The sequence below is a fragment of the Babylonia areolata genome, chromosome 1 (genome assembly GCF_041734735.1).
Source record: "Babylonia areolata isolate BAREFJ2019XMU chromosome 1, ASM4173473v1, whole genome shotgun sequence".
Classification (NCBI taxonomy): domain Eukaryota; kingdom Metazoa; phylum Mollusca; class Gastropoda; order Neogastropoda; family Buccinidae; genus Babylonia; species Babylonia areolata.
In genome coordinates, this window is record NC_134876.1 from 7,386,989 (window position 1) to 7,404,993 (window position 18,005).

Genomic DNA, 18,005 nt, shown 5'->3' on the forward strand with positions numbered 1-18,005 from the left:
TTCTGATTAGAGTCAAGTTACCTGTGGTCTTCTCAAAGAAAAATAAAGTATGTAATGTCCACAAAGTATGTTCATTCTATCCCTTTCCCTTTATCCTTTGCATTTACACTGACTTGTCAGAACTGAAGTATGTCATGTTTCATGCTAGTCTCTATTTCCAGAAGCAACTAACAACTTGGAAACACTTCAAATGACCTTAAGAATTGTAAAAGTAACTGATTATTTCATTTGTACCATCCTTTGAAAACCATCATCTATGCTGAACACACCACACAAACAGTGGGATCTGTCGAAAAAATACCTTTATTCATTTCTGAGGCCACTACAAAACCTAGCAGCAAATAGAAGTACAACAGATGGGAAAGACAACCTGTAGTCCGAGTGGCTGGTATGACAATACAACCAAACTTTGTTTCTATTCAGCATCCAACCACACATGTTTTGATATTGTCACTATAAAATACTTTAGTCTATTTACAGTAGTCATCAGCAATGTCTAAGAAATACAGAAATTCTATTGTTAAAAAACAAAACAAAAATGTGTACTGACAGAGAACACACACATTCACTACACTATGAATTGAATAATGAGTAATGCCTTTGCAGATTATCATTAAACAACAGATGTAACAAATTGATTTCTTAAAAAAAAAAGGAAAAAAAGAAAAAAAGAAGACGAAGAAGAAGAAGAAAAGTAAGAAGTTAAAACATGGAAAAGAATGTCTCAACTGGAGATGTACGGCTGCCTGCAGCTGTTAAACTTTACCCTGCCCAGGCTCTGGCTGGAACCGATTCAAACCGCTCCACCCAGGAACACAGAGACCACAAATCACAGGGCCAACACTACACAACAGGGAACGTACCAAGAAAATGCAAAGAAAACTAGTTCATCATCATGACTCATAAAATGAACTCCATACTGACCAAATTCACAAAGAATTCAAGGGTCACTGTCACATGCAACCACAGTCCAATACTTCATGGAAGTGGAGATAAGGGAGGGTGGAGGGGAGGGGGATGGGGAAGGAAAGAAATAAAGTCTGTTGCCCACACTATAGCCCTTCGATGTGCAAGACGACAGATGATATTCGTGACCCAAATTGAATACCATGCTTCTCGTCTTGTCTGAACAAATCCATGCTTCACATTTTGTCTGAATATAACATATAAATGCACCAATGCTTATTCTTTTCCTTATGTGATTGCAGATAAAGCACATTCACCTCTTCATCCTTTATATGCCATTTGTTTGTTTATTTATGCCTTCTTTGTCTGTTTGCCTTCATTACCTAAAACAAATTATCTTCTGCTGAAAATAGAAGCTGACTTGGCAAACCTAATGGTCAATTACAGTAAGTCAATTTGAAATTAATAATTTGAAATGTTGGGAAAACAAGTTTTATTCAAGTAAAAACATGTCATGGTTGAACAGAAATGTTTTATATCCCAGTTCCAAAATAAATCAGATTTTAAGCTAAATAGAAACAGCCTCCTACAAGCTTTGAGACTGCATTTTATTCATAATTGAGAAATGTTTGGAAGCATTTTCATTTCCTCTTTTTACTAGCTCAACTGATCAACCAATTTTCTGTTCTAAAGTTTGATTAAAATAGTTCCCTTGGCATAAATATAGTAAGTTCACTATCATTTGTACCAGTTCCAATTTCAAACAGAAGTCACTGACTTAATTTCAACCTTTTACAGCAGACACAATGAAATGAAAAATAATTTACTGAACAGAACATATTATGACTGATATCAGTTTCCTGTCAACAAACATACCATTTTCAACATTCATCCAAACAACCAACAAACTTACCAGTGAGAAAATGTATCACTAAGTTGGAACAAAATGCCTCTCTGGAAAGCTCTGAGAAGTCACAGCACACAAAGTATAAAAAAAAAAAAGCAACAAAAAAAAAAAGCAAAAAAAAAGCAATGGATGGACATAAAAGGAAAAAAAAAATGTGTATATTATCAGCACAACCATAGAAATGCTAGTCACATATCTTGTGTCATATAAAAAAGCAAACAAAGGCTCACAGGACAGTGCAAACAATGATGACAACCACAAAAAGTCATATTTTAAAGATTGATTTAAGCCAATGATACTGCTGATGTTTGTTTTTTTGTTTTGTTTTTTGCTTTTTTATTTTAAATAATAATCCACATTTTTATAATCTGTTCACTTACATTGCTCTTTATTTCTCTTTGTTCGGCAAATAAATGCCACGTGACAAACATTTACCCAGGGGTAAGTCAAATGAAGAGAATATTGTAAATCTATTCATGCCTTTCAGACCTTTGACCCTGAACCCAGAGAGAGCAGAACTGACCAACATGTACATCTGACAAGACTGCTGAGAAACCAAAAGGGTAAAATAACAAATGGGACATGCACCTGGTTATTCACCACTTCATTCATTTTAGAGTTCTTTGTGATAACCCAGCAGTTATAAATTGCATTTGAATTAAAATCAAAGCACTTCTTTCATAAATTCATCCAGATACCATATTCAAATAAACAGGACTGGGCAGCATTAAAGAACACATAACAGTACACTGCATGGAATAAATTCATGGGTGGTAAAACTGAACAATATCATTTTAAATGCAGTATGAAATATGAGATTATTTTCATGTTGTTTTATTTTGTGTGGACAATAATTGTATGGTTTTGAAACAGAATTTGTCACTAAAACATTTTAATGTCCTAAATATGGCTAGTTTTTAGCTTCGCATCTTCACCATTCTGAGATTTATATTTCAAAGATCTTAACCAGTAGAGGGCCTATAAGACGTCAGCTGATGTCCTACAAAAAGTACTGCCATAGTGCCTATAAGACGTCCACTGACGTCCTGCATATGTTCCGATTTTTCCTTCATTGGAGTTTGGTTCAATTCACAGACTCTGAACAGTTAGTTTGATGCGTCTGGATTATAAAACTTTTTAAATGAACTTGGATCAGACAGAAGACTTCTTTCTACTCAATAATAATTTACCAACTGACCACGTGATACACACATGGAAAAGGGGGTTGCATCATGTGCAAACAAATGCACTGAAAACTGTCCAGTAAAGCAAATCGTCAGTCAGCAGATTTACACAATTCTGAAAGCTCTGCTTGTGATTATGGACAGCTTTTGCGATGGAGAAGGATCTCTCTTGTCTGATGATTGGTTTGAAAATGAAGGTGATTGACAACAACAGTTATGAAACTGACTGCCCATTTTATGGTAATTCAGTCCATCCATCCAATCAGACAGCGTTTTTGAACAACTGGCTATGATTGACAGAATACATGCAGCCAGTGTTGGAAGAAGGGGAAGGAGAGGGAGAGGGGTGATGTAAGACGATAGGTCGAATGCCAGCCAGAGGTCATCAAGGGGGCGTGGCTTTTGGGAAGAGTGTACTCACATTTCAAAGCAGACAGAAGGCAATCGACAACGGCCAATGCCCCACGATTTTCACGAAACGCAGTGCTGAACCTGCACTGGCCGTGAAACACGTGCTTTTTGTTTTTCACGCCTTTTTTTTTTTTTAACTGAATCAGAGGGATGACATGTCTGAAGAGGTGGCTAGCCGGATGCACAGCAGACACTTTAATCTGTCCACGTGCAACTTGAAAGGAGTGAACGCCATCAAAGAACTTCACCCTCTCACTCCCGAACGCTCTTTGCTGTCAAAAAGCTTGCCAGCTCAGTTTCTGGGACTGTGATTGACCTTTAACGTTGACTTTACTCACTTTTGTCATTATTGGGACAGTAATTTACTTACATGTCTGCAAGAGCTGTGATTTGTTTTCATAAACTTTTTGCCTGTTTTAATTTCTTCTACAGGTATAATCTGACAATAGGCTTGCTATTTCTAGCTGTATTTTGTTTCTTTTCTTTATGGATGTCATTATGTAGAGGTGGAAATATACTTTTTTGTTGCACAAAAATTATTATATTGACTTTACATTCCTGAACAATTTTTTTGTGATTTATTACACCGAATTCTCAAAATTCCCTGGCAAGGGGAGAGCCCCCACCCCCACCCCCCACAACCCCCTTCCCAAGGCCCTTTTTAAAAAAAAAATTTTTATAACAAAATTCTCTGGCACTGAACTGGTTAATAATCTAATAAATGTTTTGTATTTCAGCTTATTCATACTGTGCTTTTAACTTCTACCGTATTTATTTATCAGTCAGAAACAAGTGGACATCTGTGCGGAACAATTACACTAATTCATGTATTCATCCCTTGATAAATCAACCAGAATCATATCAACCTAGTACAATGTTAATAATAATTTCAAAATAATATTTAAAAAAATTAAAGAAAAAAAACCAAAAAAAAACCAAACCCAACAAATATTAAAACTGACTTGTCACACCATTGACATTATGAATGGTGCAATTTCTCTATACATGCCAATAATATTGGTGTTCCCAGCAAATGCTGACTTTTCCTGCAAGACCCACTGTGTAACATGTGTTACTCTTTCTGACAAAAGAATAAAACAGCCGTGAGCTGACTTATGAGCTGACAATGGCTGGACTTTTCCTAGATCAGCTGGGAATATATCAGTCCCCATCTCTCCCATGAAAGCTATTCCTAACAAGAAGAATTCTAGATTCTTGAAGATTCTAGAACCAATACCAGAAAGAAATAAAGGGAAAAAAGCAAACTGAACCAAAAAAAAAAAAGGGCTTTCTGCTCTTGTGTCAAAGAAATAAATTATGTCTATTATTGCTTTTTGAATATATACATACATCAGCTATTATTCATATGGACATGTTGTCTACAGTTAACACTACCTGCCCATAAATATGGACTGGTTACACATTACAATAACAATTTTCTTCATTTGTAAGACAAACATGTATTAAAATCGCCTATGTTTATACTGAGTCTTGTCACACACACACACACACACAAAAGAAACGCACACACATAATGAGAACAAGTACAAGTTTCACATTCAAAAAATGATATAAATAATGTCTGATACAAACAACAAACCCATGACTCCCTCTTCACTCAATCCACACTGCACAAGCTCTGGTAACACTCAAAGACATCCAGGTGTTTGAAGTATGAGCAGATGACGAAAACAACAACAAAATCTCATCAAATCATTTACACATACATACCACACCACTTGTTTCTTTTTCAAGATACTATGCAAAAAAGAGACTGGGAAGGGAGGGTGGGGACACAAGGCAATTACAACACCACACATACACCCTACACTGTCAGGCAATATAAACAGCATAATGAAAACATTAAAATCAAAATAAGTCAAAGATTGATGTGATGATATCATCTAAATTCATGGTTAATTACACACCGAAGTATTTCAGCAGTTTGAAACATATGTGGGCAGTTAAAAGATTATCAAAGTTCTTAATTAAGCATCAGAATTATATCCGGTTCTCCCACTGCAGCACTTATGTTCTTAGCACATCTCAGTTACAAAGAAAGTAAATATGTGTAAAGCTATGGCGATTCACAACAGTCACAATAACATTCTAAGTATTTGCAGCCCGTTAAGTTGTGATAGGTGGTGAAAAACACAGTCTTCAAGTCTCCTCATGTCCAGAAATCTGGAAAAGATCAGATAACTTATAAGTACATGCATGCATTTACTTTCACAAGTGTGGTGGGGGGGGGGAGGGGTGGGGGATCATAAAAAATCATTATAATCATTCCAAACCATTATCCACAAAATGACACTTGAGGGGAAAAAATCATGAAATGAGAAATTAGTGGAGTGAAGGCCTAGAGGTAACGCATCCGCCTAGGAAGCGAGAGAATCTGAGCGCGCTGGTTCGAATCACGGCTCAGCCACTGATATTTTCTCCCCCTCCACTAGACCTTGAGTGGTGGTCTGGACGCTAGTCATTCGGATGAGATGATAAACCGAGGTCCAGTGTGCAGCATGCACTTAGCGCACGTAAAAGAACCCATGGCAACAAAAGGGTTGTTCCTGGCAAAATTCTGTAGAAAAATCCACTTCGACAGGAAAAACAAATAAAAACTGCACGGAGAAAAAAAAAAGATAATTCCATGCAATAATGCATGTTCAAGCAAATGTGCAAATAAAGATTTTTTTTTCTCTATTTAATGAATCCTGTGTAATTAAACCCACTTTTTAGGCACGCTCAACGGAGTCCACAAAGCGAAACATTACTGAGAAGGAAAGGGTCCTCCACCTGATATATGCTCATTTAAATCATATATTCATAATCCAGACAAATTAAACAAACCCTTCAGAGTCTGTTTATGGTTACTGAACCAAACTCAAATGAAGGAAAAATCAGAATAGACGCAGGACGTCAGAGAACATCTTACAGGCACGATGGCAATATTTTGTGTATGATGTCAGCTGACGTCTTGTTGGCACTATTTATATTAACACACATAATATTCAATCCGATCTGGGGAGTGGGGAAAGGAATATGTCCATATAAGGATCAGGACAGTGAACCAGGGTGTAAGAGAGGGTGAACGGGGCAGGAAGCACCACAAAACCTGGGACTACTGAAATGGGTCTGCTGGTCCGCGTTTGACCCTAAAGTTTAAGTCAGCCCGGTTTGGGAGAAAGTTGCACAGCCAGGCAGGCAGAGGGCTGTCTGACACACACGTTTTTATCTCATTACACGTCCTCAATCTTGGCCTCCACTAGCACCCATCTGTCTTCACAGTGTTTTGGCAGTGAGCTAGCTGTTATAATCATTGATACTGTCTGTTGAGAACAGTCATGCAGAGGTGGAGATCCAACATTTGGATCTATCATGGGGATTACCAATTCATCCATCATTCCCCATTTTCTTTAGAAAAATAATAAATCAACAAATCTGCTTCTTTTTAAGGCAGATATCAATACCTGAAATCTGCCCCAAAGAGAAATTCCATGCCTATTTACATTTTGGCATTTCTTCAACAAATAAGCCAGTTAACACCTGACCACTCTCGAACAAATACTTGCAATCACTGATCATGTGAAGACTGAAGACCTGTTCAGCTTCACGTAAACAGATATAAACCCCATAAAACATTCTTACTGATGAACACAATTCTCTCTCACTTGAACACACATTTGTATGCAAATGGATACTTTTCACAATGACACTTCACAGCCAGTCTAAATCAGTGAACATACATACTGCAATCTGACTGACTTAAGGTTTAGCACATTCACTCATTAGTAATTCAAGAAACAAACCCAAAGTTTCTGTCAAGACTTGCTGGTGGATGCAGGAACGCTTTTCATTCTCTTGTCCTGTCAAAACACATAAAAACATTTTGGGTAATAGTATCTTTGAAACATGCATGAAGACACAAACAAACTGACAGATAATATACAGCAGCAGAGAGAGGCATGGGGGAGCATCCAGTCTAGCTATTCAGAGACCGCGCAGCAAATTTCAAACAGTTCACACTCATTACAACCATACAAACATACAAGTCCAAGCATTTAAAACAAGTTACAATGTATATATATGTATCACTTCAAATTATGACACTGGATCAAACTGGTTGGAGAGGATTTATTCTATTTTCAAAGATGTCTCAAAAAAACAGTTACACAGTGTTTAATTAATTTAAAAGCACACAGCAAATACTCAGGACTCCAATCCCGCTTTAACAACTTAAGTAATCCAACTTCAAAACAATCTTAGATGCAAAACAAAACAAAAAAACAAAGGCTTGGTCTCTCTCCACTAAACTCAACTATGACATGAATAGGTTTTTCTTTGCTGTCTCAAAATCAAATAATGATTTCCAACTGTACCGCGGAAAAAACATACAAGAAGCAAACAACTTTGTAAGTTTTTACAAAAATTATCACTCTCTCACTAAACTTCAGTCCCCATAGTACCAGCAGACAACAATTTACCTTGTGTTTGGGACACAACATGGAAAAGTTCTCCACATCCAAAAAACACACTGCAACAGAAAAGAGATATATATTAGAAAGGAATAATTATCTTGCTCACCAGAATGTGGAATGTTATCATCACTGTCAACACCAGTTTATTGTCCATTGTTCTGAAGATTCTTCTGTTTACTGTACTTAAGCTTCTTGTTTCAACACAATTTAATTACACCATTAGATTTTAAAGCTAGTTCAATTCTTATCATTTTTTAACCCATCTGATCACAAATGATTAAATGCTAAGGTTGTGAATGGCCAAACAAAATAATTCTAATGCAATGAGGTGACAGCAACATGCATATATCAGTCATGGCCTAATAAACTGATTAAAAGTTATATAATGCAAAGATTCTACATAGTATGTATGTTGTGTGTCCACACATCTAAATATACACAAAAAAAATGAACGAACTAAACTTTATTTTTTATTTCTTTCAAACTTACAAAGGCATGCACACATTTATCAAGAGTCTTAACTCTGAAGAGAGAAACTTGGGTGGGTGATGGGGGGTAAAGAGAGAGAGAAAGAGAGGGAGAGAGAGAGAGTGAATGCAGATACTGACTTTTATCCACAGCACAAATGTAGTGAAAGTTCTGGTTGCAGCCCTTATGAAGACATCCTATCAATGCTCCCTTCTCCTGACAGCAAGCACATACCTATGGGAAAAAAAGAAAAAACATAAAATAGATTAGCAACATTTTTTATTCATTCTCCCCTGATATTCAACGATAAACAAGTGAAACTTAGTACTTAGAATTTAAACAAACTACTGATACTAAAACAAAGGCAAACAACTTGTGGGCCACTGCTGCTTCCCATCAGTTTGCAGTTGTATACAGGGGAATTGACTCGACGACCCAGCGATTACAACAGTGACAGGCGCAATAGCTGAGTGTTTTAAGCGTTGGACTTTCAATCTGAGGGTCCCGGGTTCAAACCATGGTAACGGCACCTGGCGGGTAAAGGGTGGAGATTTTTCCTATCTCCCAGGTCAACATATGTGCAGACCTGCTAGTGCCTGAACCCCTTTTGTGTGTATACGCACGCAGAAGATCAAATATGCATGTTAAAGATCCTGTAACCCATGTCAGTGTTCGGTGGGTTATGGAGACACGAAAATACCCAGCATGCATGAACTTTGACAGAGTCATTGGCAAGTCTATGTTGGTCGTGTAACAGAAAGAAGAAGAACAATTAGTCTTTCAATCACAGGGTCTTGGGTTTGAAACCTAATCATGACAGTGGGCGAGTTCAGGGTGGAGATTTTTCATTTCCCATCTCCAGTGTCAGCAGATGTGCAGACCTGCTTGTGCCAGAACCCCCATGCAAGCTGAAAATCAAATATATGTACATTAGACTTAAAGATCCCGTAATCAATGTCAGCATTCAGTGGGTTATGAAAACAAGAAGTGATGAAATAGAGTATGGCTGCAACTTAACAGATAGCAAAACATCCAAGAAAATTAGAGTGACAAGTGTATAGTGCCAGTTAACTTGAAGTCATGAAGCATACAGTGCCATGGCTCATGCATGTAAAAGCCCACTTGTGCATACTAGTCAATGTGGAGCTGCAGCACATAAATGTCGAAGAAGAGGAAAGAATAATATATATACCCACATAAAAGTATATACCCACATAGAAGTACAATCAGTCCATGCCTATATATATATATATATAAGTATAACCCTCCTCCCCGACTCTTTCCCATCACCCAGTCCTCTTCCATATTCTGCAAAGGCAATATTGAATGTGTTTGGTGCACAATATTTATGATTATGAATGTACATGTCCACATTCTACTCTTTTTCATGTCGCATGTGTACATTTTCTGTACATGATTACATCATGATTTAGTCATTATACATCATTAGATACTGTATTTGTTTGTTATTATCTTTTAATCTAATTTTAAATGTGTTACTGTTAGTATTCAAATGTTTCACTTTCTTTTAGGTGCAAACATAAAGCAGCACCAGCATTCCTCACTATTTTGAGTCACTATCAAAAAAGATTATAAGCACTTAGCTGATTAGAATTAACTGTTTTGCCCTGGAATCAAATTAAAGAGACACCCTATGTGAAAATGAATCAATTAGTGATTACAAAAAAGAAAAGATAAAAAAGTATGAACAGGAAAAGGATTATAATCAAATAATGCCACCAAAGATTGATCTGTGCACATGAACCTTTTCAAGTCATTTAGTTTTACAAGAAAGATCCAGACTACAAACTTACAAAGATACCATACATGAAGCAACATACAGTATCATGCTATAAATGATACGGATGTATTCAAATTTCAATAGTTCTCATAATATTAAATAATTAATCCTGGGAAAGAGTTAACAAGTTTAATCCTGAAGAAAGTTATAACAAAAACAAACAAAAATAAATAAATCTAAAAATTAAAAAAAAAAAAAAAAAAAAGAAACTACCTAAAACTGGCTTCCTATCTGTCACATAACAAGATTGCATACAAACACTTAAAACAAAACTTTAAAAAAAAAAAAAAACCATAAAAAAAACCCCTTATTTCTGGCAACACTCGGGTCCAAAACCATTCAAACTATTCAATCTGAGTGATTCTCATGCACATATCCCGAGTAACCTAGATTTATGAAACAAAAACTGAAGCCCAGCAGTCAACAAGCCATGATTTAAAAAGCGGCATCAGAGGAAGCCACCACACACTGGTGCAAGCACCGTGTCAGTTTGCACTGCAGCTTCAGTCCCATTCAGTGTGACACCAGTGATCCAATCTCAGCTGACAACAACCACCACTTTGTTGTACTTGACATACAGCATCAACTGTCCCAGTTTCCTTTCAACACAAGCCATCAGGAATCTGCTTGACAATGATAAAGACCTAAACAACAGTCAGCACAAGTCTGCTGACACTGATGACCTGGCTCAATATCACTCATAATACACCAATTCAACTCAAATTCTCAATACTACTGTTTGTTTCTTGTTGTTTTTAGCTAATAATCATATCCCCAGTGTAATTCTGTGAGACAGACTGAGAGACACTGACACTGACACAGGTTAACTGTGAAATCCACATGCCCATACACAAAAACTGAAAAGGGGAGGGGATACACAGGGGCAATTCAATGTGCAGACATTTGAAATAATTTGCATAATTCACAAAGCTAAACAGAATAGTTTATATTGTGAGTGACAAACTAGAGAGTGTGTGTCTGTGAGGGGGGCAAGGGGGCAGGGGGGGAGGGGAAAAAAAGGGGGGGGGGAGGCTCTCCTCAGTACACAGCAGAATACTGAAGCAGTTGCATGACAAAGGAAAAGTTCAACAGAAGTGCTGCCTGCAGATTCCGACAATGAAAATATGATGATAAACAATGGAAAAGGCTAAACCATAAAATGGTTCCATTTGTGGTTTTCATTTTGGTCATCACAAACTTTGACAGCCAACATTCTGCTTAAGAGTTAAAGGTTTTTGTTAAAAAGAAAAGAAAAATCCAACTTTAAAGTCCAAATGTCTAGTCTTTTACATAATATCTATCACAGTCTCCAGCCACTTACCGTTGTCGAAGTGGCACTAAGAGCCTCTTCCAGCCCATACATGCGTGAACCCACAACATAGACGCCAGTGGACCACAAGACACAGTCTTCGTGGACCCACACTTCCTGTGGAGAAGGGGCTGCTTCTTCAGTGCTGGTGGTGCGGCTCTGGGAGAGAGATTTTCTGCGTGTGTTGTGTGGGTTCTGAGCCTCCGCTGGGCCAGCACAGTCCTGTCCTCTCTCCTTTTTACTGCCTTCACCCGCACCCTTTGTCAGAACTGAAAGATGCGACTCCAGAAAGTATGGGCCAAACAGGTCTCCAAGAAACCTGTAGCTGCTTCGCTTTCCACACAAAGCACACACCCACGGAGCTTCCGTTGTCTTTGTCCAAGGCAACATCACACTTTTGTCAGAGGAAAAGTTTGTGATCTGTACAGTGGTGGTTGTTGCTGCAGCACCTGCCCCTTTGGACTTGTTTGTGGATTTGGAATTCTTCCCCTCCACAGGTGGAGCATTGAATACAGAAACAGTAGAAGGTGCACTCTGTTTGCCTTGAACCCGGACAAAGGGGGAAAAGAGTCTGTTGGACAGTGACTTGTCTTTTTTGCTGTGATGTAAATGATCCAAGGTCTTACTGAACTTCATACTTTTGAAGGAATCGTCTACTGAATCTAATTCACAAAACTGGCTTTTATTTGGTTTTCCCTTGATTCGTTTCTTCGTCTTTTGTTTGGAGATTGCCCTGCTGATCTCATCCTTTCTTGGAGCACCTTTCCCATCTGGTAAACACGCTGGTCTGACCTCGTCTTTTCTTGAAGTCCCTTTGCCTTCTGGTAAACATGATGGTCTAATTTCATCTTTACTTGAAGCACACTTTTTATCAGGCAAACATCCATGAGGAGGTCTGATGTCATCCATTTTCAGAGCACCTTTTTTGTTGGGAAAATTCCCAAGAGGAAGAGTGACCTCACTGTTTTTCTGAGCACCCTTTCTGTCAGGTATAAACTCGCCGGAATGTCTGACCTCATCCTTCTTTGGAGCACCTGTTCTGTCAGCCACATTGTCATGGAGTGTTCTGACCTCATCTCTTTTCAGAGTGCCTTTCCTGTCAGGTAAACACTCAACAGGTGGTCTGACCACCTCCTTTTTCCAGGCACCTTTTTTGTCAGGCAGAAACTCCTGAGGCTGTCGAACCTCCCGTTTCAGGCCACCTTTTTTGTCCATAGGACACTCAAAAGGTGGTCTGTCTTCATCCCTTTTCGAGTTGCCTCTTCTGTCTAAGAAACCTTCCATACATGGACTGACATCATCCTTTTTCTGAGCACCTTTTCTGTCGGGTAACCACTCATGGGGTCTCTCGTCCTCATCTGCTTTGGAAGTCCCTTTTCTGTCAGGTACACACTGAGACTGTGGTCTGACTTCATCCATTTTCACAGGTCCATTTTTGTCTGGTGAACCCTCAGAGTGCCCTGCAGAGGTTTCTTTTAATGAATTGTGTCTGGGATGAGAACTCTGAGATGCTTTGCTGGGGAGAATAAGTTGAGAGGGTGCAAGTTTGTTCAAAGTGTCCACTCCACATGAAACATCTGTCATAAATTGCTGCTCAGATCTATTCCTACGACTTCTAGTTTCTTTAACGGAGACTGTGTGTTTGTCACCCTCTTTTTCTTTGGTATTTTGCTGTTCTATCAAGCTGAAGAACTGATCACTGGAGGCTTTCTCCACAGGTGAAGTTACTGAGCTGGTGCATATGCCAGCTTGCCGTCTCGATATAAACCGCCCCCCTGCTCCTCTAACAGAATAAAAGTTTGCAGTATGTTTATGAGCCTTTGGACTGGTTTTGGCATTTTGATTTTTTGCACTAGCTTGTTTGCCTTTTTTACTGGATGATTTACTGAGCATAACCTCTGGTGCCCTTTTCTTTTTGTCACTATTTACCTGTATGTAAACACTTGAATTACTTTTATCCTCTGTCTTACAAACATTTTGAGATTCATCACTACTGCTTATTACCTCCACATCTGACGAACTTTCTCTCATATCCATCTCATCACAATCCATGGAAAGTGACAACGAATTCTGCTGTTCTGCGACAACTGAGCTTTGCTTTATTCTTTTATAGCTGGTTATGAAGTCCATTTCATCTAATTTTCGTTTTGGAGGTGTTCTTCCTGTAATGCTGCGAGTTACTGAACGAGTCACAATCAAGGGTGCTGCTGTGGAAGGACTAGACTTTGTGAACCCTTGGGAAGACTGGTTTGTTTTCCTGACTGAATCATTATCACCACAATCCCCATTGCCATCAGCTTCATCCTCACCACTGGTAATGATGCATTTTTCCTGATCTGGTTTCCAGCTATCATCCTGCATTTCAAATGGAGGACTATCATAGCCAAAGTCCAAATCACTAGAAAGACTGTCATCCTCATCACCTGAAGCAGGATGGTGGTTGGCAATACTGACACAATCTGAGATGTTCACAGTAGATAATGAAGCAGTGTCTGACACACTGATGTTGCGCTGATGCTGCATGGCTGGATCATACTCATTGTCTGTAACATCAGCCTTGTTGCTTGAGGTGACAAGACCCCCATTGCCAATGTCAGCAGAGCTGGAAACATTTGCCTGCACGATGCCTTCTGCTTTCCCTTTTGTGACCACGCCAGCCTTCACTGGATTGTCTGAACACCGGTCTGTCTGCTGTGTCTGCTGTTTATGAATGTGATTCCTGGGCTCCACCTTGTCCCTACTGAGCAAATCAGCAGATCCTGTATGACCAGCATGTTCATCATCAAAGCCATTGACAAGTTTCTGTTTATCAGCACCATCTGGCCCATGCACTGACTCTTCTTCAGATAACACACCAGCACAGTCCTCTTTGTCTTTACTAAGAACTGTACTCTTTACCACACTAGAGTTCACTGAAGCAGACTTCAAACTAGAAGACTGAGAAAGCCTACTGCTGTTACGTTTCTTTGGTGGAGATGGCTTCACAGCACCTGAAGACTGCACACCTACATCTACATCAGCCTCACTGTCAAAATCCATGCGAGTTGTGCTGCCTTCAGCTAAAAATAAACTTGAGGTTTTGAATGACTTACTAGCCAATGAGAGTAGCCTCTGGCTGTGTCGTTTCTTGGGTTGGGGCGGCTTTATACTGGATTCTGTTGTGCTAGTTTTACCTTGTTTTGGAATGCTGCTATGAACTTTATTCACTGTTTCATCAACACAATTTGAAATCAACTCTGTGACAGTGATCTGGCTGTCTGATTTAACACTAGCACCAGAAACTTTGTTTTTATCTGTGACAACATTCTGGCTGTCAGATTTGATACCAGCACCAGGATTTTTGTTTTGATGTGAAAGCTGCTTTTCCTCAAGTTTGTCAGATGAACTTACTTGTGTCACAGGACCATTACAAACAGGTGACGATGCCACATTTGATTTCTTGGGAGAGTTTGCACTTGAACCGTCTTTCTGAGAACTGCTTTCAGACGGAGGGTTTTTAGACACAGTGGTTGAAACCGCTTCATTCTCACAAGACTCAGCATTTGTCACATCAGCACTGTCAACATCACTCGCTGTATCTGATTTACAAGAAATTTGTATCTGAGGAGAGGTAGAACAAATGGTTTGATCACTTGCACTTGATATACTTGATTGAACTTCCGATGGACTATGTGAAACAGGTTTTTCACACACTTTTTCGTTGATGGAGGTGGGTAAACTGTCAGTCTCTGGTGGAGCTTCTGCACCATCCCCACTGTTGGGGATGGTGCAGTCAGACTGGCTCACTGATGGCTGAGCTACAGGAACAGACTCAGCAGTTGTTTCCTGTGGAGCACTGTCAGAAGTGCAGTGAGCACCAGAGGTGGGAGGACTGCAAGTGTTGACGGAGACCCCGGCAGAGCAGTCCACAGCCTCCCGAGACTGCTCTGCTGGGCCTTCACAGTTTTTTGAACCGTCTTCACTGTTTTGCAGGCATCCGTCATTGACCACACTCTTGGGATCCACGACTTGTGTCTCAGGCAGCATGACCAGCTTCTGAAGAGACTGGATTGGGTCGGAACCCTGGCCATGCATGCCCTGGACCCTCTGTCCCCCAGGGCCTTGCCCCGAGTCCATCAACATGTTCATCTTACATGAGCTCTGGTTTGGAGCAGGGTAGCTCTGGGGCTGTTGTGGTGGACTGTTCACCAAATGAGCCATTCCTGCTGATGCATATGGTGAACTGGCATGACTGGCAGGGGAATGCATGGAAGTGGGTGAGCAGTGCTGTGCCCCTCCCGAAGAGTCTGATGCAGCAAAGGACCTCTGGGGTGGAGAACTGATAGGCTGACTGGGATAGCCCGAGGACAGGTGGGCAGGGGATCGCATGGGCATGGAGCTTGGAGAACGCATGTTGGCCAGGCCAGGGGAGGAGGGAACTGGGGAACACACAGCCACAGAGCTGGGACTGTTCAAAGCACCAGGACTGGACAGACTCTGGGACGGGTGAGCTGCAGAAGGGCTCTGCATCATGAGGGGGCTGGAGGGAGAGTTTTGTGGCATCTGACTGTGAGGTGACGAGCCTGCGTACATCATGGCCGAAGGCTGAGAGACAGAGGATTGAACCAGCTGACCCTGAGGTTGGGCTGATTTGTTCTGCAGCTGTCCAGCCCCTACAGCATGCTGTGCCATCATAGTCTGTGGAGTGTGCATCACCTGCTGGGGGCCCTGGCTTCCCATGCCCTGCTGCTGACCACCACATTTCTCTGGAAAGTAATTCTGTGGGGAGCGGGGAATCTGGTAGGGAGCATGCCTGTTCTTCAGGGGCACTTGCACCTGGAACACATCGTCAACATTTAATGAATGTAAGACAAGGCAAGGCAAGAAGTTTATTTCATGTGCCCCCTGGGGGCATTTAAGTACATCATTTCAAAACTTTCTGTTCTTCAAACTCACTTTCCACATATCTTTCTTGCTCCTGTGTGTGACTGTGTGAGCATGAGAATGCCAGACTTCCAGAAAATGGATGCAACACCTCATGACAAATCTGTACATCAGCAAAGAGCTATCGTAACAGATCAACGACACTGTCTATAAAGTTTACATATTCCCAATTATTCTTTCAAATGAATCTCCATTTACAATTTGATAACTACTTATGTTTGTTCATTTAATGACATATTTTCAGTTAAAACCTATGAATGAAATTGTTCTGAAACACAAACTGTTGTCTTAAAATAGTAAACAATGTGGAATGACTCGGAAGACAGCAGTGTGAACCCCAACACTGGCAAGAATTGTGGGATTCTCCTGTCCATGGAACACAGCCTTGTTATGTAATCCCACACAATCCCAAACATAGATGAACTTTCACAGCAGTGGCATTAACATCCTTTTTCATCATCCAGTATGAGAAAATTGTCCAAAAGTCTGTGGTTTTAGCATTAACATCCTTTTTCATCATCCAGTATGAGAAAATTGTCCAAAAGTCTGTGGCTTTTCACGCCCTGCTCTCATGACATGGTGACCTCAGTTTCAGTTTCATTCCACTTCCCAACTTATGGCGAGTTCCTGTCAAGGTCTTTGATGTCTGTAATGGGGACTGTGGTTGGAGGAATATGATGGTGGTCTCAATCACAGGGCGACATCAACTCAGTCAGGCTCCACAACTAAGCAATTACTGTCGTCAGTAGGTGGTGTAGTAAACAGTGTTCTGTGTATATTGACTCAGAACAGGCAGTACTGAACAGTGACGTAACTCAGCAGCAGAACTGTTGGCTTTATGGCAACCAAACATTGACAGCTCCCCAGGATGAGTGCCAGTGCTGCGTCAATAAAAGGGGAAGCAAAAAACAAAAACAAAAAGTAAAACAGAAAAAATAGAATAATAAAATAAAATAAAATAATAAAATTCTGAAACTTTTATACAAAACTGTCCTGAAACAAACACCTTTTTCCCTGTTTAACCCACAGGACATTACTTCAATGAACAGCAGAAAGTTATAAAAAAATCAAACAAAAACAGACTAACAGTGTGGTGGCTGGGGAAGGAGGAGGCCATCTGCAGAATGTTGTCAGCCACCTGCTGAGGATTCTGCTGGCCCGAGGTGTTGCGCAGGTGGTGGTGGGGAGGGGGCACCATCCTGGACCCAGCGCTCCCCTGACCTTGGCCACTGCCGGCATTGTAGTAGGGGCTGTTGCCCCCCATGGCTGACGGCAGGTTGCCCGCCCCTTGCACAGGGTAGGTCTGAGCCGCATACTGACCCCCAGAGCTCCCTCCACTGCCACTGCCACCGCTGCTACTGTAATACTGCTGCTGTTGTTGCTGTTGTTGTTGCTGTTGCTGCTGTTGTTGTTGCTGCTGCTGCTGTTGCTGGGCCATGTAGGCAGCCTGCTGCTGGCTGTGCTGCTGGTACATGGCTGGGTGAGCCGACATCTGTCCCTGGCTGGCCATCATCATGTGAGGCTGACTAGAGTCATAGCCAGCCAGCGGGTAACTTCCGGCCCCACCTCCACCCATGGGGTTCATCATGGCCTGCTGCACACAAGACACCACCATCACTTC

At 40.5% G+C, this 18,005-nt stretch overlaps 1 protein-coding gene across 3 annotated transcripts in view; it reads right to left on the reverse strand.

Annotated features, from left to right (window-relative positions):
- Nucleotides 1-285: 285 nt before the first annotated feature.
- LOC143301891 (uncharacterized) overlaps nt 286-18,005 on the reverse strand; it is a 30,309-nt gene continuing 12,589 nt past the window's right edge. For 2 of the 3 annotated variants that reach the window (XM_076616514.1, XM_076616359.1), the window contains 6 exons: nt 17,472-17,978; nt 11,474-16,276; nt 8,492-8,585; nt 7,890-7,939; nt 7,215-7,271; nt 286-5,592 (listed from right to left, as the gene is read on the reverse strand). In XM_076616514.1, the coding sequence (XP_076472629.1) occupies nt 7,227-7,271; nt 7,890-7,939; nt 8,492-8,585; nt 11,474-16,276; nt 17,472-17,978 (5,499 nt within the window). In that variant the 3' untranslated portion in view covers nt 286-5,592; nt 7,215-7,226. The remainder of the gene's footprint in view (nt 5,593-7,214; nt 7,272-7,889; nt 7,940-8,491; nt 8,586-11,473; nt 16,277-17,471; nt 17,979-18,005) is intronic. The other variant, XM_076616443.1, reaches the window with a different exon arrangement.